The 21,556-nt window shown below is 36.8% G+C and overlaps 1 protein-coding gene across 2 annotated transcripts in view; it reads right to left on the bottom strand.

The window, feature by feature from the left end:
• SAMSN1 (SAM domain, SH3 domain and nuclear localization signals 1) overlaps window positions 1-20,504 on the bottom strand; it is a 140,141-nt gene extending 119,637 nt beyond the window's left edge. The window contains exons 1-2 of one of the 2 annotated variants that reach the window (XM_019839502.3): window positions 20,399-20,504; window positions 14,279-14,410 (exon numbers count right to left, since the gene is read on the bottom strand). In XM_019839502.3, coding sequence (XP_019695061.3) covers window positions 14,279-14,410; window positions 20,399-20,422 — 156 coding nt within the window. In that variant the 5' untranslated portion in view covers window positions 20,423-20,504. The remainder of the gene's footprint in view (window positions 1-14,278; window positions 14,411-20,398) is intronic. The other variant, XM_019839503.3, reaches the window with a different exon arrangement.
• Window positions 20,505-21,556: the final 1,052 nt, after the last annotated feature.

Raw genomic sequence — 21,556 nt, 5'->3', positions numbered from 1 at the left:
TACTTAATAGTATGTCTGTTCCCTGGATGTTGCCTAGTTAGAGATTACTACTGAATTGGTTAAGCAGTTTTTAGTACTGCTTGCACCAGCCTCAAAGCAGCTGCTTTCCATTCTGACTGCTGCTTACATAAGCAGACGGTTATGTATTCAGAGTTTAGACCCTGTTTTCCTAAAGGGGCAAGTCAAAGACTAGATACAGATTTATTTTTAGAACTACATCTATGTGTGTGTGTTACTCTAAACTCCAAAAAGAAGATACCATTTCAGAGAGTCAGTGAAATGATTCTGTCTAGTACATTAATTTGACACTTGCCATAAATACCAAGCAAAACTTGTTCCTTTTAGCCTCCATTTCACTATCCCCTAAATCAAGCACTAATCATTAGTTTTACCTTTCATTCACTAGGGAGTTTGTGGTTTAATTTAATTTTTACCCCTGGCAATTGTTAGGAAAATAAAGGATGAAATGCAGGCAACGTATTACAAACAGGCCAACAGAAAGTGAAGAATACGTCCAAAATGTATTATTATTCAAGTTGATGACAGTAGACTGTAGGGGTAAAGCATTTTCACCTAACTGTGAAACAAGGTAAAATTAGGTCAAATTAAAAAAAAAATCAAAATGAAGAAAGAAAAGGGGCCACTTAAAAGAAATTTTGGATACTAAATGCTGTATTTCTATTTTCATTCGGTGGTTATGGTCGACTGTCCTTTGGGGTCTGTTTCTTGCATCATTGGTTTTTAAATCTTACTTTCAAATCACAAAGCCAAAAGGAAAAATGAAGTGAACATGTCAGGAATTGTTGTTGCCTAACTAATGGAAATGTGAAAGGTGTTTCTGCACCAGAGAAAACTGACTGGCAGTAAAGGATGGTGTAAATCCCATGGTGAACCTTTAAGACTACAGAGCTGATGAGATCTGACCTTTGATTTGCAGATGAATAAACTGAGATCCCAAATGGTAAATTGACTTGTCTAGGGTCATGCATACAGTGCTCAACTTTGATTAAATGTTAGTCACTTTTTTAAATTCTAACATATTCTTTTGGAATTATATAATTCATTCACTGACACATTCACAGTTCTTTCAACAAGTATTTATTGAGCATGTACTATGGACCAGACACCGTTTTGGATGCAAAGAAGAATTACAACTGTTACTTCTCACAAATATTTACCATCAGTGACTGCTCATCTCAGGATCCTATTGGAGTTCACAGTTTCCATAACTTTGAAGTTTAAATGAGCTAGTCTTTATAAAATCCTTACATGATGCCCAACACACTGAAGATACTCATAGATGTTATTTCCCATTAAGTTAATTATTCATTTTTAGTTACATAGAATTCTAATACTGAGGCAAGAGTTGAACGTAAAGACAAATACACACACATATGTATGTATGCATACATATAACTTCTCATTAAAATGAGTTAACCCAATTTCTATTTTGTTCAACTCATTCTTGTAAGTTCCTTACAGAAAAATTCTAATAGACATCTGGCAAAGAGTATTATGATGCTTCAAAATTAATATAGTAGTTTTGCAGTACACCTAAAGCCACCAGAAAGAGAGTGTGTTCACACCACATGGACACACACACACACACACACACACACACACACACACATGAACCATCAGCTCTGTTCTCAAAACAAAGAGGACATTTGTGTGACTGGATAAGAGACCATCACCCACGTAAAGGAGTCCCGCCGCCCATGAGCTCTTCTACTTTGCCTCGACATCTTATTGCAAACATGTGGAGAAAACTCCCATGATGGAGTCTCCTAAGTTATCAAATAGATCACACAGCAAAGAGAAATATTAGTAGATGCAGCTAGTCTGAGCCCAACTGGTTAAAGCAAGTTGCTGAGAGGGATAAGGCTTTAAATCCTACTGCTTTTCTAATTTCTTGATTTAACACATTTGCAGAACAATAATGGCACAGCAGTCATGTAATATCAAGCACAGTTCTCATGCTTTATATATAGTAATTCACTTAATCTTCACAGCAATCCTGTGAGGTTGATATCATTATCATTATCCTCAATTCACAGATAAGTAAACGGAGGCACTGAGCAGTGGGAAGCCTTGCCTCAGGTCACATAACTAATTTGTGGTAAAACTGGTATTTTGTGCCTGGTGTCTTAATTTGAACACAATTCTACTTCTATACCTGACTGCACAGGTACAGAAGCCACCTGCCATCTAGATCAGAGATCTCACAAATGAGAGCTAGTGGCCCGAGGGAGAGTGACTGAAAAAGCAGAGAAAATATAATACTGTTCACCACTACTAAACAAACAACTCAGAAAATACACCCTTACCAAAGCATCAATACTAATAATTTAGTATTATTTGAAGACAAGTGCATAGACAGCACATTGGTGGGTTTAAAGGCGTTCATCATTTTGTGGATGCTGCCATCATCATCAGAGAAGGTCCAGTAATTTATAACAGCACATTTAATTAAAAGTGGGCACTTCAGGAGCCACTGAATTTAGATGACAGTCTGTACATTGGAGGTCCCCCACTATATTACTACAATAATGTCACGGTTCTCAGAGAGAGAACAGATTTCATCCCCTCATGAGAATGCACTGAAGAAGAAGAAGCAATGTCAGCTCCTCCTGATGGGAACAGTAGACTTTCTTGCCAGCCTGTCCAGCTCCTGTCAAAAAGTAACAACCCTATATAGCTAATGAATTCTGATATCCTCAAGAGAAGCAGGTGGTGGATGGCATCCCCACATGGCCCGTCATCTCAGGGCAAATCACAAAGCTGGTAGTGCCTGGAGAATGCACAGGTACCTTATCTAATCCATCACAGACAGAGCTGGTAAATCACATAAAATTTTGCCATTTGTCTACGGGTATGCCAAGTGAGCTTTCTATCAATCCTGAACTAACAAACTCCTCTCACAGCGCTATAAATACCCAGGATGACAAAACAAGTTACCTAGGGGATGGTTATTTGCATTATAAAAGATTCTTCCTTTACAAAAAGATTCCATTCCAGATTTCTTTAAAAAGAGAGCTTTTCTTAAGTATCTTCAAATGTGTCATGATGTATGAAATTATATTTACACAAGGTTTTAGAAAGGGGAAGGGTGACTAATGTTTATTAAGTTTCCTATTTGCTGTCACTTATTATCTTCTTTAATCCTCATAGCCCCAAATGGAACAAGAGCAAGCCAAACAAACTTGTTGGAAGTGTGATAGGAAATGGGATGGGTAAAAATACCAAACTCCATCCTCACAATGAGAAAACAGTGAACTGGCACTCCAGAAGCTGGCTTGGTTCCCCAGGTCTGCTGCTAAATTAGCAAGATCCAAAAACTCCTCACAGAACCTCAGTTTCTGCATCTATAGAATAAGGTTGGTGAACAGAACTTTAAAATCTCTTCCAGTAGAAACAAGTCATGGTTCCTAAATCTACACTATTTCAATCCAAAATCAGTAGGGATGACAAAAGCATTTAAGAGAAAATTAAAGTGAGAATGGGCTTATTCTTTAAAACATGATTAAAGAGAGAACCATGGCTTTCAGTAGATTCAATTAGTCATTGTATCATAAGCCGAGGAAATAAAAAAGAGAATAAGGCATAATTAACCTTAATCTATTGGTTTCATTTTACTTTAACATAAGTCTCTATTTACGAGAGGAAACGAATTAAGACCACCAGGTAGTGTTCACCCATGAATTGGTGGCAGAAAAACCGTATGTCATCATAGATATAATGGGTAAAAAAATAAGAAATGAAAGAAAAGTGCAGTCTTTTTAATGAAGGTAATCTATGTTTTATATGTCAGCTTGTTAGGAGTCATTTTACAATCTAGAAATCAAGAAAAGGATTACATGCACTGTTTTGACACTGACTCCTCTTGTTCATAGTTTGATGAAGACCCAGTTGATGGGATGCCATTGTTAATCTCATTTTCTTCCTTTAGTGTCTATGTTATTAATAGCTCTGTCAATGCTGATGCTAATATGGAGACAGAACAAAAAAATCCCAGTTTTAAGAGTTTGGAGGCAAGTCAGAAATGCAGTTGAGTGGTAGAATACCAACCTGAGAGTCACCTGCCTTGACTTCTCCATTATTCATCTATTCTAAAATGACATGTCACATTTCAGTGTGTCCTTTTATCCATTTGTAAGACACTTGGCTTTAAGTGCTTTTTAAGCTCTTCTGTGAAAGATGCTAGAACAGCGTGCGATGATAATGTCTTAACCGCCTCCTTTCACCACTTTTAACCCTAGTTCTTCCTTCAAATCTTCCTTTAAATCTTCCTTTAAAGCTTAAATCTCACCTCCGTGGAACTGGCACCGTTAAACCACAAACCACAGTTAGGTTCTTAGAGATAACACCCTATTATTGATCATTTATGTTGTGCCAACCACTGTACTAATAATGTTAATTACATTGTTACTTTTTATTCTCAAATGATGAATAAGAGAGCAGCAAACAGTTCCCTCATTGGATAGAAGAAACCGGGCTTGTAGTGTTAAAGGAAACTGTTCAAGATCACAAGGCTGGTCAATTTCAAAACTAGAATTTTTATAAGATTTATCTGACCCCCAAGTTTTGTGCTCCTGACAACTACATTATATATTTTTTGGAAATTCCTTCTGAAAATTCTTACAGAAGTCAAGCTTGTTACTTACAGCAAGGCATTTAATTCCATAGCTACTTATGTTTCTCTCTACATATTTTGGGTATATATATATATATTTCTTGCTGTAGTTGACATCTGTCATTCACTAAACCTAAAATCAATGTATAGAAGAAGGTAAGAAGAAGAGGAGGAAGGGAGAAAGAGAAGGAAAAAGTAAGGAGGGAAGGAAGGGAGAAAGACGGAAAGAAAGAAACTACTCTTGTAACGAGAATAAGATGTGTGGGGTCCTGTCCACCTCATGCACCACCCTAAGACACTGATACAAAACTGACTAACATGGGGCAAAAGCTGAAGTATGGGCATCCATTTTTAATGTAACAAATCTCAGCAGAGACAGTGTGGTTCTGGAGCAGCCACGGTGATAGTGTCTTCTTGACTTTCTGCTTGTGACAGAAGCAACAATCTCTTTAGTGGCAAGTTTTGCAGCGTGTTTCTCAGAGTAATTCTGCAAGCTCAGCCAGGTATCTGTCTTCAACCTCCCAAAGATTCTGAGCTCTCATTAACCTGTAATATATCCCTTTCTGCTTAAATCAGCTAGCATAGATTTGGTTATCTGCAAATGAATCTGATCAATAACTTGTCAAATTAATTTTAGTTCCTGTATTAGTGAAGTATTGCTGTGCAATAAATTACTCCAAAATTCAATGGCTTAAAACAATACACATTTATTATCTCATAGCTGGTGTGGATCAAAAATATGGGCATGACTTAGACGGGTCCTCTGTTTCATGATCTGTCACAGGGTTGAAGTCAAGTTGTCGATCCAAGGGTCTGAGGTCTTATCCAAAGCTTAGCTGGGGAAAGGATCCTCTTCTAAGTTCACTTAGTGATTGTTGGCAGCATCCAGTTTTTGAGAGTGTTGAAATAAAAGCCACATTTCCTTTCTGGCTGTGGGCTGACTAGCTGCTCTGGGTTCCTTACCACATGGGCCTCTCTAGATGGGCTCTTGCTTCATCATAATGTTCAAGCCAAGCAGGTGATAGAGCCAGTCTGCTAGCAAAACAGAAGTCATGGTCTTTTGTAACCTAATTATGGAAGTGACTTCCTGTTACTTTTGCCAAATCCTATAGGAATCAAATCATACACAAGAGTGGGGATTACACAAGGACTTAAATATCGGAAGGCAGATATGATGCTTCATTTTGTTTCAACTTGGCTAGGCCAGATATTTGGTCAAATGCTAGCCTAGAGGTCACTATGAAAGTAGTTTTCAGATGACATTAACATTTAAATCAGTAGACTTTAAGTAAAGCAACTACACTCATTAATATGAGTGGGTCTCATCTAATCAGTTGAAGAACTAAGACAAAAAGACTAGTCTCCCACAAGGAAGATGGAATTCTGCCACTAAACTACCTCTGAACTCTAGGTATTTTTTAAAGTTTATTTATTTATTTTGAGAGAGAGAGAGAGAGAGAGAGAGAGAGAGAGAGAGAAGCACAATGAGGGAAGAGGAAGAGAGAGAGAGAGGGAGAGAGAGAGAGACCATCCCAAGCAGGCTCCACGCTGTCAGCACGGAGCTGGACATGGGGCTAGATCTCATGACTGTGAGATGATGACCTGAGCCAAAAATCAAGAGTCTGATACCTAACCAACTGAGCCAGCCAAGCACCCCTGGACTCTAGGTATAACATCAACTCTTCCCTGAGGCTCCAGCCTGCCAGCCTGCCCTGAAAATTTCTGACTTGCCAGCCTCCATAATCACATGAGCCAATTCCTGCAAATAATTTCTTATATACCCACAACCTATTAGTTCTGTTTCTCTAGAGAACACTGACTAATACAGCTGGGTTCATTAGAGGTCATGCTAGAAGTCTGTCTTTTACAGTCCCAAAAGGAAAATAATAGTATTTTACGTTAGACAACACTCCCTTTCCAAAATAATTGAAAACATATTCAAGAAAACATTTTAAAGCAGCAAAGGGCCTTAAAGACGATCTAGTCTTATCCTATTATCTTGTAGAGGTGGAAACTGAGATCCAGACAGTGTAAGGACTTATTCAGCACTATTTAAGAACAAAGTCAGGGCAAGAACTCAGTTTTCTCTCATAATGCTCTTACCATTGACCCATGAATTATCCTAAGTTGAAAGCTGAGAATTATACTGGTGGCCTGAAGACTGATTATAGCGAAGGAAAATCTTCATGGGCAAATGAACTACTGGTCAGCAAGGTTGTTCTTGCCTTGATTGTTCTTCCCATTGTGGGTAATGGTTTTGTGCTGTGCCTTCTCATCTTCCAACCCAGATTCCTTAATGATCAATGGCACACATAGGCAAGACAGCAGACTGGGGTCATGGGTACTGCCAGTGGCTATGGAACACAGCGAAAATAACTGGCCATATGGGGATTAAACCCCTGACCTTGGCCTCATTAGTGCTGAGCTCTAACCAACTGCTAGACATGTATCGTATTGTTTGTCTTTAAAACTATCTTTGAATCTGCTCTATTACTTTCTGATTAACATCTGGTAGCTGGGAACAGTTTAATTGATTTCTCCAGTGCTTTTTTTCAGTACAGAATGTTGATGAGTGAGTATATAAAAAATTAAGCTTGCATTTTATAATATTTAAGTTAACATGGACCTCCTCCACCCAAGAAACGAAATAACAACAACACAACAACAAAAAACCATCCTGAAATAGGAATTAGGCAAACAAGAGACACTGTGATAGATTTCCTTGTTCGCTGCTGTCTACACATCATGGGAAATCTCGGGCTGAATTGTCAAACATTGCACTCAACCTGAGTGTTCATGATTTGAGGCAATTTGTGGAGATTAAAATCTTGGGTGTTCTAATGCACATCAACAATAAATCTGTTGCTTCTTCTTGTCCAGCCCAGTAAAAATCAATGCTTTTAGGTAAGGAGTGTTGATTACAAATTATTTTTGAGCCGTTATTTTAAAACGACATCCGAGCTCAAGTGAGAGTTTGACTTAAAGTCATTTAATCAAGGATATTAAATTAAAGGATCACTCTGCCCTGGTGTGATGGGTTGCAGAAGGCAGGAAAATGAACATTAACATGCATTATGCCAGGTGCTTAACGTGTGTTATAACATTTGATCCTCACTACAAACCGAGACGCAGACATTTTTATCCACATTCTATTGCTCAGGAAACTTAGGGTCAGAGAAGTTCAATAACATTTTCAAGGACACACATTTCTCAGCCGCCTGGGGAGCAGGAATAAAACTCGAGTCTATTAACTACATTGCCCATCTCAAGTTCTTCCTGCTATGTTCTCTATCATCAGATTATATTTAGCATATATATTATAAGGTTGGATTCTTTATCCTCCTATCTTCTCTTCCTCTTCACTGCTTATCTCCCAAGAGTACTCTGCCACTCACCTGTCTCCTGCTTTCCTGACTTCTCTAACTCACATACACACACATTCATACCACACACACAGACACACACACAGACACACACAGACACACTCATGCACACTTCTGGCAGAGGGGGCCAAAGGACAAGATTAGTATTTGGGAAGCCATAACTCCAGTCTTGACTCCATCTGTCTCTTCAGACAAGTTACTAATCTCAACTTCCTCATTGGGTAACACACACATGTTCCCTATTGTCTCCTCTACGTCTAAAAGTATGTAATTAAATGTTTATCATCAAGAGTTTTATACTTTAATATCTATGCATCCCTAAGCGAAGTAACGTATGACACTACCTGGTTACTTTGATGTCTCAATACTGTTGACAACTGCCAGAAGTTGTAGCAAAGTCTTAGCAAAGTTATAGCAACTCTTTTCTTTGTGATTTATTTTTTAATGTAATAGTTTTAGATAGTTTTTTTTTCCCATTCCTCTCCTTCTTAACTGGATAAAATCAAACGTCTTAATTTATCACCACTTTAGAAGACCCAAATATTACAGAAGGGTTGTAACTCACTTTAAATGTTAGGATAATACTGTTAGCCTGGGGTAGTGATGATACAAATTATTTTCTGCAAAGACAAAAAACAGCCACCTTCAAAATGCTAGCCACTTGTCCCCTCCACTGTAGAGGAATTCCGGAGGTGAAAGGGCACTGCTTTTGTTTTGTTTTGTTTTGTTTTGTTTTGTTTTGTTTTGTTTTGTTGAGGATAGTAATGCTAATGATAAGAAAGGTGAAAGACTCTGAAGGAAGGATGATGGACATAGTAGATTGACATTTAACATACCCTCACCTTCCTTCAGTTGTGCCTCCATCTATCAGAGGCCAAAAGGCTAAAAACTACATTCTACAAGTTTCCTAAAGCCTGAATAATATATATATTTTAGGTTTGGTAGAATACATAAATATCCATGTAACATTTGAAAGGCGGGATGTGATGTGGAAGCCACAATCTGGTAGCCATGTTAAGAAATTAGTGAAATTCCATTTAACCTAACATACCCCAAATATTCTCATTTCAACATGTAACTCATGTAAAAATTATTAATAAGCTGCTTTATACATTTTTCATGTTAAGGCTTTAATTGGAGCGCCTAGGTGGCTTAGTCTATTGGGCATTTGACTCTTGGTTTTGGCTCAGGTGATGATCTCATATTTCCTGAGTTCAGTCCTCACATCGGGCTCTGTGTTGGCATTGCAGAGCCTGCTTGGGATCCTCTCTCTCGCTTTCTCTCTCTGCCCCTCCCCTACTCACACTGTCTCTGTTTCTCTCAAAATAAAACAAATACACTTAAAAAAATTAAATGTGGCATGTGTTTTACCCCTATTGCCATCCTCATTTGGACTAGCCCCTTTTCAAGCACTCAGTTGCCACCTGTGTCTGTAACTGCACAGCCTGAGGGGGTCTGTATACTTTTTCTGTGAAAAGCCAGATAGAAATATATTAGGCTCTGTGGGTCACATACAATTTCTGACTTTTGTTTTTGTTTTTAAGCAAACCTTTAAAAATGCAAAAATTACTCTTAGCTCATGGGCCATAAAATATCGGCCCCTGGGTCTGCAGTCTGCAACCTCAGCTCCAGTGTGACGTATCAGCCCTTCCCATGTTCTTTAATTTCTGTGCTGGATCCTTCCCACATGTGGAGAGGAGGAGTAATAAACTCAGCCAACCCTATGTAAAGGATGGTTCTCAATCTATAGAGAAGGACACTCAGGTCTAGGGAATTTGAGCAACTTTCCCAGGTCAAATAGCTGGTAAGTGGCAAAGCCAGAATGAGAACTTCTATTTGCTCAACTCCAAAGCTCATGCTTTTTAACCCTGCAGCATACATACTCCATTATTAAGACTTTCTTTGGCGTAATTAATGGAACTTCACTTATCCATTCATTTAGCTTACAAATATCTATTGAAGGAATATTTGTGCAACATATAAAAAATATGTTCAGCATGTAAATAATAGGGACATTGCCCCTACCCCACATTAATGCTCTTTTTGAAAAGGCTCAAATTTCTTATCAGTTTAACTTCTGAGTTACAAAATGAAGTGAAAATTGACAATTATTTGCTTACTTCAGTCAATATAGATGGCAAATCAGATAATTCAAGACTGATCCAGTTAACCTCCAACTGGCAGAGGTACAAATATTTTATGTTCTCACTCTATTTCTAAATCAAGATATTTTATTAGCTTCAGACATGATAAAGAGGTACTAAAATAGGTATAGAATCAAGCCATAATGGCATGCATTGTAACTAATATGGTAACAAAGTAGTCAACCCTTAGGCTAGTATATTCGCACGTTTTCTTTCAGCATAAATTATTTACTTAGTTGCAGGAGTATTCACTCCATAAAACTTTTTACCCATTTTTTTTTAGCAGTAGCTTTCCCAAACTCTCTGGCTTTGCTGATATACGAGTGGATGGCTTATTATTCCTCTTCACGAAATTTAATAAAATCTTGTATTTTCAATTGATTTCTCTTTAGACCAGCTCTCCATTACCAACCACCCTGGAACGGCAATTAAAATGAAAGCTGGGCATTTCAAATGTTCTTCACTTGAAATCCCCAAATACTGAATAGACATTTCTCCAAAGAAGACATGCAGATGGCCAACAGACAAATGAAAAGATGTTCCACATCCCTCATCATCAAGGAAATGCAAGTCAAAACCACAATAAGATATCATCTCACACCAGTCAGCACAGCTAGTTTCAAAAGGACAAGAAATAACAATTGTTGGCGAAGATGTGGAGAAAAGGGATCCTTCATGTACTGTTGGTGGGAATGTAAATTGGTATGGCCACTATGGAAAACAGTTTGTAGGTTCCCCCAAAACTAACACTAGAAATACCATGAGATCTGGTAATTCCGCCTCTGGGTTTTTACCCAAAGAACATGAAAACACTAATTTGAAAAAAAAAAATACATCATACCTATGTTTATTGTAGGATTGCTTATAATAGCCAAGATATGAAACAACCTAAATGACCAGAGACAGGTAAATGGATAAAGAAGAAGTGGTTTATATGCACAATGGAATATTATATATTATATACAAAAAGCCATAAAAAGACTGAGATCTTGCCATTTGTGACATTGATGGACCTAGAAGGTATTATGTTGAGTGAAATAAGTCAAATGGAAAGACAAATATCGTATGATTTTACTTAGATGTGGAATCTAAAAAACAAAACAAACCAACAAATAACAACAATAACAAGAAGAGAGACTCATAAATATAAAGAGCAAACTAGTGATTACCAGAGAGGAAGAGGATGGGAGATAGGAAAAATAGGTGAGAGGCTTAAGAGGTATACACTTCCCATTATAAAATAAGTTGCAGATATGAGAAGTAGAGCATAGGTAATATAGTCGATAATATTGTAATAACTTTGTGTGGTGGCAAATGGTAACTAGACTTATCATGATGAGCATATCATAATGTATATAACTGTCAAATCACTACATTGTACACCTGAAACTTGAAGTATATGTAAACTATACTTCAATTAATTTTAATTTAAAAATTCCAAATAAACGTCTTTCCCTTTAATACTTATTCAACCCTTAAATTGAAGCTGATCTACACTGGATTATCTCCTCTGGAACTCTGTATTATTTTATTCTCATCTATGTTACATCACACCTTGTTTAAAACAGTGTTTTCTACATCATAAAACTCCTAATAAATAGGAATAAATAAAGTATGTTTAAGGGAAGTCAGGAAGCCTAGGATTCCTCTCTCATTGTGAGTTTTCTTTTCAATTCATGTGACAAATGATATTACTTTTAGTATAGGCTATTAATTTCCACTATATCAACTAGATATGCTGTCTGTTTGCAGAGCACCCTCTCCTCTCTGGGAAGGTCACAGATACACTTGGGTTGAGGACTGGGAGCCTGAGACATAACTCCATGAACTTTAGGGTTGGTTTTATAGTATTTCTAGAACATCAATCCAAAAAGAATAATATTCTTCTGGTATTTTTAACACTAGTCCAAAACTTTTTTTTTTTCCCTTGAATTAGCGGGGAAAAAAGGAAGTGAGAATACTAGGAGGAGAAAAGGATCCATTCTTCAGAGGATCAGAGGGAAAGTTGTAAATCACTAAATGTCATTATTAAAAGACTTATTTTATTGTATCCAAGCTGTGGAATAATTTTTATAAAGAATACAATATCAGTTGTAATTTGAAAGGACTGGTATAATTTAACAGTTAATACTAGAATCAGTGGTTGAACTGGTTGCCTTTCAGTGTATACACACACACACACACACACACACACACACACACACATTTATGCTTATATGTATGCACATATTTTTAAATTAAATCTGGAGTCATATACATCTATATGATATACATGTGTATATAAGTGTGTGTGTGTGTGTATATATATATATATATATATATATACACAGAGAGAGAGAGATAGGGTTGTAGCAATTTAAATCCTGTTTTTATTATTCTCATTTACTTTTGTAATGTAAGTGAAGTTTGATAAAAATTCTAGTAGACTGCTAGGCCATGGACTTGTTTGTTTTTCATGCATATTTATTAAACTAACACATTTAAAGAAATATCTTCAGGCTCTTCAGTTTATTCAATTTTTCTTTTTAATGATAGAGTAAAAATGCTTGCAAACATTTTGTGGACTCAATTGAGAGTCTCTATGTAAGTCTCTCTCTCTCTCACATTAATATGTAAAATGTATTGTTGCCTCTCTTTATGCATATCTGTAAACATCAACATCTTAATGGATATTGAATAGGGTATAAATTGAGGGAAGAGTTTCCACCATACTAAATTTTTGGGGGGTTATTTTTACTGACTGAGACTTATTACTGAACTTGTTTGCTTACATCTGTAAGCTATATAAAAAAGAAGTTCATAGGAATGTTCCCACAGAATAAAATAGGTAGGCATAAAGGTAGGTATAAAACTTGAAAGTACTTTACTGTAATCCTTTCTCTAGAGCAAAGAAAGATCTGGTTTTCAATCGTAGGTCATCCTCTTTTTAAGCGGGAAAGTTACTTAACCCTTCTCAACATTTCTAAACCTCTCTGAAGTTATTGTGATGATCAACACAAATAATGTCATACGTAACATCACCTGTTCCAGTGCTTTACTTATAGGAAGCGGATATTAATGTTTGTGTTGTTATTGGGGCATCTATATCTAGAAGGATAAAAAAAGTTCTGTTCTTTCTTTCTTTTTTTATGATTTATTTATTTTTGAGAGCAAGAGAGACAGAGCATGAGCGGAGGAGGGGTACAGACCACGAAATCATCACCTGAGCCAAAGTCAAACGCTTAACAGACTGAGCCACCCAGGTGTCCCTAAAACAGTTCTTTATTTGTAGCAGACATAGGATGCTTTGTACTGTACTAAGCCACAATAGAAGCAAAGTAAGTTTGTTAGTATGGGATTAATTTAAATACAGCACAATCAACTAAGAAAACAGCCGGCACTGTTAAACAGGGACAGAGCCAATTTTGCAGAGCACGGGGAACTCTGTGCCTCTGGTAATTATAAAGATAATTCAAAAAAATGATCTGCTTTTGCATTCCAGTCATACTCAGGCTTTGTGAGTTCACGATGTGTGCTCATAAACTTAAGGAGCAGCTTAGTAAAGTGGTTAGCACAGATTTTAAAGCCACCAGTGGTACGCTGGAGTAGGCACCAGAGATAATGAACAAATAAATATTCAGCTATTGGAAGCCAGTTGTTAAACCTCTGGTGGCTTGAAAATGACCACGGTAGGAGCACTTAGACCATGACAAGCGGCAAACGCTACAAATCTGGGGGTCCCCCCCCACCCATCCCGAACACCTGGTGTACCAATAAACTACTGATGCAGACCCACATATATTTAGTTGCCAGCTTTAACGCCTCACAGTTAGCAAGTTAATTTTCCCTTCTCTCCTGCAGTTTCCTCATCTCCAATAAGATATAATTATTTCTTTGTCATGAGGCTGCTTTGAGGATTAAGTGACTTAACTTATGTAATCACATACTCTATAAAAGGTAGTTCATATTAATAAGCTAAAATCACGAAAGAGACAACAGTGAAGAGAAAATCAGAAACTAAAAGTAAATGAAGAACCTTCTGAGACGAGTGGTTTTCGTTGCATTAACAGGTATCGTTAAGCAAAATATTCTCAATTTGTAATAGAGAAGTCACCCACCCCACTCAAGGCTTCACTCACCATGAAGAGATTGGCGTGTGCTTTTCCACTCTCCCCATGAAGTGAGATAAGAGAACCAGTCCCGACAGAAGTGCTTCCTTGGTTAGCTTGTTGCTCTGGGACTGGCTCATATAAGCTATCCATAGAGCCCTCCTGTAATAAAAGAGACTTATGAGGCGAAAAATAACAAAATGATATTTTCCTTGAAAAGTCATCTATCCTATCTACCCACTTTTATAAAGCACTCTATCCAAATTCTCCTGGGCATAGAGGTTGAGTTAATGGTATGCCAGTTTTCAGCAGTGAACAAGGCAGTAGAAAAAGGCATCCTCATCACTTGCTACAGAGCCAGGAATTCAAACAAGACAAGTGTCAGGGAGCAATGCACAAAGTGAGGCAGTTTCTCAAGAGGCATGATGAAGACATCCAGTTCCAGGCACTCAATAAAGGCCTATCTGGACAGCAACAAACTGTGTTGGGTGTCAGGTCACAGGTTTCAGATATACATATCCCTCTAATTAGTACTACGCCCTTGTGTAAGAAACACAATCTGTTGTACTTGGGCTTCCTCAACTGTAAAGCAGCACTTTCATTCATGTTACAGACGAGCTGTCAGGATAACATGAATAGACAGAGTATACTTGGAAACAGCAAAAGTATTTCACAAGTACAATGAAGGCACTAATATTAATGTCTATAGTATTTATATTAATAAATCATAGTATTTATTTGTTTTTATTCTTTGATGGAATAATGAACTTTAAAATGTATGAGTCTGCATTTAAAACCATTGTGAACTGTACTGTGAATTATCTTTGTACTTGGGAAGCAAACTTATCAACTGAGTTGAGTTGTTATATTTTCTTCTTTTGAGACAACTTGGTCTAGTTATGACATCATCTCGAGACAACCTTAATGGAGAGAGGTATACATAGAGTATGTTGAAAATTTCTATGGTAACTGGTGATGCCGATAATGGTGTCATAGGTCTGTTGGATTCTGAAAAAGTTTTCTCGGTTGAAACAATGAGTAAAAACTGTAGTGTGGCAGTGAATACGTTTTCATCTTTAAAAATGGTTTTTTTTAAGATGTAAGCTAAGATTGAATTGCTTTTGCATTGTCTACTTACAGAGCTTTAAACTAACCTGCTCTACAGTTTTGTATTGTCAATAACCACCGCTCAAAACACATGGTAAATTATTGGGAAAATTAAAAAGACTTTAGTAAGAACTAAGTCACGTATGCTCTAAAATCCCTAAACATGTAGGAAGACTGAAAATCTAACTGAAACACAAAGCGGTGAATGAATGTAAAACTTTCGACCTGTTAAGCACCCATCCACAAACAGGTAGCACTGGCCAGATCTTGGGCTTTGTGGAGTAATGCGCTGTAGACATCCTGCACATAAAGCAACTCCAGAGGATACAGAAGCACTCGTGATTAGAAAGAAGACTGAAAAAAAAAACCAATCTCCTTCCAATAGCTGCTGGGACCCTTGCTTCTAGAAATTTGTAAGCCAGAAAAGCAAAATTTATTTTATTTATTTTATTTTTTTTAACATTTATTCATTTTTTGAGAGACAGAGAGAGAGCACAAGCAGGGGAGAGGCAGAGAGAGGGGGAGACACAGAATCCGAAGCAGGCTCCAGGCCCTACGCTGTCAGTACAGAGCCCCATGCGGGGCTTGGACCCATGAAACACGAGATCATGATCTGAGCTGAAGCCAGACGCTTAACTCACTGAGCCACCCAGGTGCCCCCAGAAAAGCAAAATTTAATAACACAGCCAGCAAACTGGGATCTGAAATAAGCAGCCATCTGGCTCAGTGACTGGATGGGTGATACACCAACTATCACCTTGGGATAACATCCCTAGACCAGCATTGTAAGTCTTGGTTCTAAATTTGAGCCTCAGGAGACTTGAGATGTCTGTTCCACAACTAGAGGGAGAAAGGTGAAGAGAGAGAGAGGTGAAGAGAGGAAAGAAAAAGAGAGGGAGTAGGGTGAGGGAGAGGGAGCCACAGGGACTCAGGGAGGGCAAAGAGTTTTGTCATTTGACATTGACCCAGGGATGAAGGGATTAAATGCTGAAAAAGAGAGCCAACTGAATAGACAATCTGAAAATAAAACCATTTCATTCCAGGTAAAATTGAAATCATAAAATGAATGGAGAAATAATTTACCAAAGAACGGGATCTTCATAGAACAAAGGAAAAAGTAACATCCAATTATAAGTAATCTATGATAAAACCAAACAGGCAGAAATGAAACAAGAATCATTAAAGAGCAACAAAAAACTCTTGAAAATGAGTAATATAATCATAGAAATTTGTATTAAAAATAAAAAAAAAATTAAGATCAACTCTAGACCTTAGAAAAAATTATGAAATGCTGAAGAGTCTACCCATGGTGCAGCGTATAAGAATAAATAGAAAACACATGGAACATTTGGGTAAAAGTGTAGATGGTAATATATTAAGACATTACAACATAAAATTAATCAGAACTCTGGAAAAATAAAATGACAGGATTTTCTTGTCAATTCAAGAAAACTACAGACCTATTTTACTTATAAAACAGTTTTAAGATATTCTAAATGTTTTTTTTTTCAACATTTATTTATTTTTGGGACAGAGAGAGACAGAGCATGAACGGGGGAGGAGCAGAGAGAGAGGGAGACACAGAATCAGAAACAGGCTCCAGGCTCTGAGCCATCAGCCCAGAGCCCGATGCGGGGCTCGAACTCACAGACCGCGAGATCGTGACCTGGTTGAAGTCGGACGCTTAACCGACTGCGCCACCCAGGCGCCCCAGTTTTAAGATATTCTAAAGGTGATGTTAACAAAATTAAATTTAATAGTGTACATAAAAATTAGTATTTAATGTAGGAATATGAGGATATTTCAACATTTAAACGCCTTTTTACAACATTAGAAAGAAAACTTATTGAAATAATTTATTGGAGAACTTTTTATTTGAAAAATTTATTCTATTTGAGAAATAAAATTTGAAAAATTTATTCATCTGCGATATAATCTAAGCAAATTGGAAAAAGACAGGACTTCCTTAACCTCATTAGGGTTATTTATTAAAAACCTCAGGAAGACTCAGTTAGGAGTAACTACATGAATGTTAGAAACAAGAGTAAGATGCCTGCTATTAGAGCGTTCTTGTCAACATTACAGAAGAGAGAGAAAAGTTAAGAATGATGTAATTACTAAAGAAGAAGAAACCTTATAGATTATCTGCATGGAAAATCTAAGAAAAAAAATGTAGACTACCAGAATTTTAATTCAGCAAAATTATTTACTTGCAATTTCAATATCAAGACGTCTATAATGTATCTATAAATCACAAAACAAATTAGGAAAAAATAATCGCAACAGCAAACAAAATTCTTAGACCCCTAGCAATAAATTTAGTAAAAAGATGTGCATGAATTTTATAGAGCAAAGTACAAATTATCTTAATAGTCCATAAAAGAAAATTAGAATAAATAAAGGCTACACATGTTTGTGGATGGGAGGACTCAACTCCATAATTAAGTCAATTTCCCTTAAAGATGACATAAAATTAAATCCATTTTAATCAAAATTCCATCAAAGATTTTCATATAACTTGAAATTTACATAGAAGCACCAAGACTTAAAGAGTCCAAATTTTGAAGAAGGACAAGGAAAGGGTATTCTTTTGAGTAAGCTGTCTACTTAGCATTAGAATGATCTTAATAGGTATGTAAAAGAACAGGTATAAGGAAAGGGGTAGAGATATACCAATGGGATAAAATAGACTCCAGATAAAATAGAGGCAGCATTGCAAATCACTAAAGAAATGGTGCAGGGATAATTGATTTGTAACCTTACTGGGTTACAAAGTCATGTTAAACTCAATAACTATATGATGAGCTCAACAAGAAAATCATCCTGCTTCTAATGAGCAAGCCTTCTAAAAGCCTAATCACAATGTAAAACTGTAAGAAAAATTCTGGAGTCAGAGTGGCATGCATAAAAGGATATCCCTGCCTCCCTTTTGAAAGATAGACCCCATTTCGAGTTTATAGATCCAAAATAATAGCAATCACCCTTAATGGATTATTTATAGTATCCTTGGTTCAGAATGGGTAGTTCATTAAGTTTGCTTTATATTTCTCTTAAAAACCCCATTTACTAAAAGATTTACAATTTCCCCCTACACTTAAATAAGGGAATGTTTAACTCTTTCTCTGGCTTTCTTCAGTGGCAATCTTTATGGGATGCTTAGTATTTAGAGCCACCTCCTTCCTACAGAATTAAAGGTCAGTATATTTATATACACCGCTACTTTTTAATTCTGCTATCTTTATTTCCACTAAATCAGGGATTTTTAGTCTCTTTTTTTTAATGAATGCCCCATATGTTCACATTCCTACATGCACAAATTCCTGGGGAAGACTGTAACCCCACCCCTTTTTCACAGCTCACAACAGCACAGTGGGGTGTCTCAACACCCTGGTTGAGAGCCCATATGCTAAATAATTTTATTTATTTACTCCACAGGAAGGAATAAAAAACCACCTAAAATAGTTTGATTTTTTTTCCCCAAGTACCTTGTGGACATTTTATTATTAAAGCAATTAATTTCGATAAGCTTTGGAATGCTTGAACAAAATATTTAAGTGTTGATGATGGTGCAGTCTAATCAAATCTGTTTCTGCACAAGTAAATTTTTAAGGACTTTAAAACATGGAAAAGACTTGCAGTCAAATTGAGTTCATGAGGCATGACTTTGAAGCCATCCTTTTTGAGTATGCCCTCCTTTTCCTATATTACCCAGAGAGACAATCATGCTCAGTATATGGTTATATGTCTTCACTAGCAGGATTACGAACGTATGCCACACTATGCTGAGCCATGCTATGTTCTAGAAACATTAGCATATTGATTATAGAACCATTCAGAGTGATTTCACAACGCAGTTTTCTCGGCTGCTACACTGCCTATTTCCATGGGACGTATATTCATATAAACCACATATAGCTCTTTTAGATCGACTAGAAAAGAATGCACAATACCATTTAAATCACCTGAAATGGGATTTCTCCAGTCAGATTTATATGGCATAAAGCAAAGTTGAGCACCGGCAATTATTTTGTAAATTGGGAATACATAGGCAATTGGAACTCGATGATTCAGCCTGCCACAACTCACAATTGCATTTTATTTTTCAAGATGCTCTAAGATTAAATCCCTTATCTTGGCTTAAAATGCCTCCTGTTTAGGTATTACAACCTATGTCAGCACCAGCTCTAGCACTTATGTTAATCTTATTTGCAATTTGGAAAGAAAACAAACATCAAAGTAAACCATTTTATTTCCCCGAATGACAGGGATCTCCCATCCACATCTTGAAAAACCAATGGATAGGCATAATGTCCTGCTGTAAACACACATAGAAATGAATAAAATTATTTTTGAAATCCATTTTTAGCATTGGCAGATGGTCACAATTGCAGGTTAGAGTTATAAAGTATTTCCAGATCTATGACTACCTGCTAACTTTCACTGATCTACTTCAGGCTAAACTAAAAAATAAGGTAATAATGTAAAAAAGAATTTGAGAAGTGCTTATACCCTTGAATGAGCACATCTGCAGGCCTGAAATAATCTATCGTACCTTGCATCCACAGTACTGTGTAACTCAGAAAGCTGCCTCCATGGTAGTTTAACAAAGCCAACATTAAACGGAATTCATTACTCAAACAATAGAGAAGACATTTTGATTCCTAGGATGTCCCAAAGCGAAGCAAGCAACCCAAGTGCAGCACATTTTGCAAAATTTTCCTCGTATTTATAATAAGTAGAAGAAAATAGTTCCTCAAAAATTGTTGACATACTATACTTAGAGATTCAGCATCAAAATGTTAACGAAGTAGTAATTGTTTTGGATAAATGTATATATATTTTTGTAAATCACTTGCCTCTGAACAGAGTTGGCTCAAGTGCTTTAATAAAAACATCCTTTTTCCTCTTTCTGATGTGGACTTTTCTCATGAGACCCTAAATATATTAATTAATATCACCGCATAGGAAGTTTAGGGCATTCCCTAACTCCATGCCTTTTAGTTGATACAATAAAATAGAAATGAGGTTACCAAAGAAACTCACCAGTGAAAAGCAGAAAAGATTCATTTTGGTCAGCTTCAGTCCCTTGTTGCTGTGCCTGAGAGAATGTGACCACCCCTGTAGCTCTCCCTTTTGCCTTCACAGCTGTTCGGGCAGCTCTCCTGGGAGATTATTACAAAGTAAAACCCCTGCCATAATCCAGGGGATTCAGAGACCGTGATCAAGTAAGATAGGTCTTTATTAAACAAACAATTTTCTAAATTAATGAGGAAGCCTGACTAATAAAATGAGAGAATGAGACTTAGCATGATTTGTGTAAACAGATTTCGGAGGTGGCAATAATATTACTAAAATCTGAGGCAAAATTGCAGTGAAAACAACCTTATAGGCTTAGCTAACTGAATAGAAAGTATGGAGCAAACCTTCAAAAAAAAAGGTGATTCTTCAATATAAAAGTAACACCTTCCTTTCAAAGGTGGTAGGTCAAAGCTGTGTCTCATGTGCCTCCCTGGGCCCATTCCTCTATTCCCTTCCATTCATTTAAAAAAGAAAAAAAGGTTGGGTCTTTTAGAGGACACAAAGCTCAAATAAGTACCTTTTAGGGTGGTAAAATATACATAACAAAATGTAGCATTTTAACCATTTTAAAATGAACCATCTTGTGGCATTAAGTATATTCATGTCATCAACCATCACTACCATCCCTCTCCAGAAGTCTTCATCTTGCGAAACTGAAAATACATACACATTAAACACCAACTCCCCATTCCTTCCTTCCCACCAGCCCCTGCAACCACCATCCTACTTTCTGTGTCGATGAATTTCACTATTCTAGGTACCTCATCCAAATGAAACATACAATATTTGCCCTTTGGTGACTGGCCTATTTCTCTTAGCACACATGCCTTCAAGGTCCACCCATGTTGTAGTATGTGTCAAAATTTCCATCTTTTTTAAGGCTGAATGATATTCATTGTATGTATATATGTAGGTATATACCACATTTTGTATATCCATTCATATGTTGATGGACACTTGGGTGGCTTTGGCTATTGGAAATAACACTACTATAAACAAGGGACTACAAATCTCTGTGTGTGTCCCTGCTTTCAATTCTCTTGAGTACATACACAACCAGAGATGAAACTACTGGAAATTTGAAATTTGTACTTGCAAATATGCTTCTTCTTCAGCTGGTCC

Source organism: Felis catus, chromosome C2, assembly GCF_018350175.1.
Source record: "Felis catus isolate Fca126 chromosome C2, F.catus_Fca126_mat1.0, whole genome shotgun sequence".
NCBI classification, from domain to species: Eukaryota; Metazoa; Chordata; class Mammalia; order Carnivora; family Felidae; genus Felis; species Felis catus.
The sequence above is the reverse complement of the archived record's forward strand: the minus strand, read 5'-3'. Positions and strand labels throughout refer to the sequence as shown.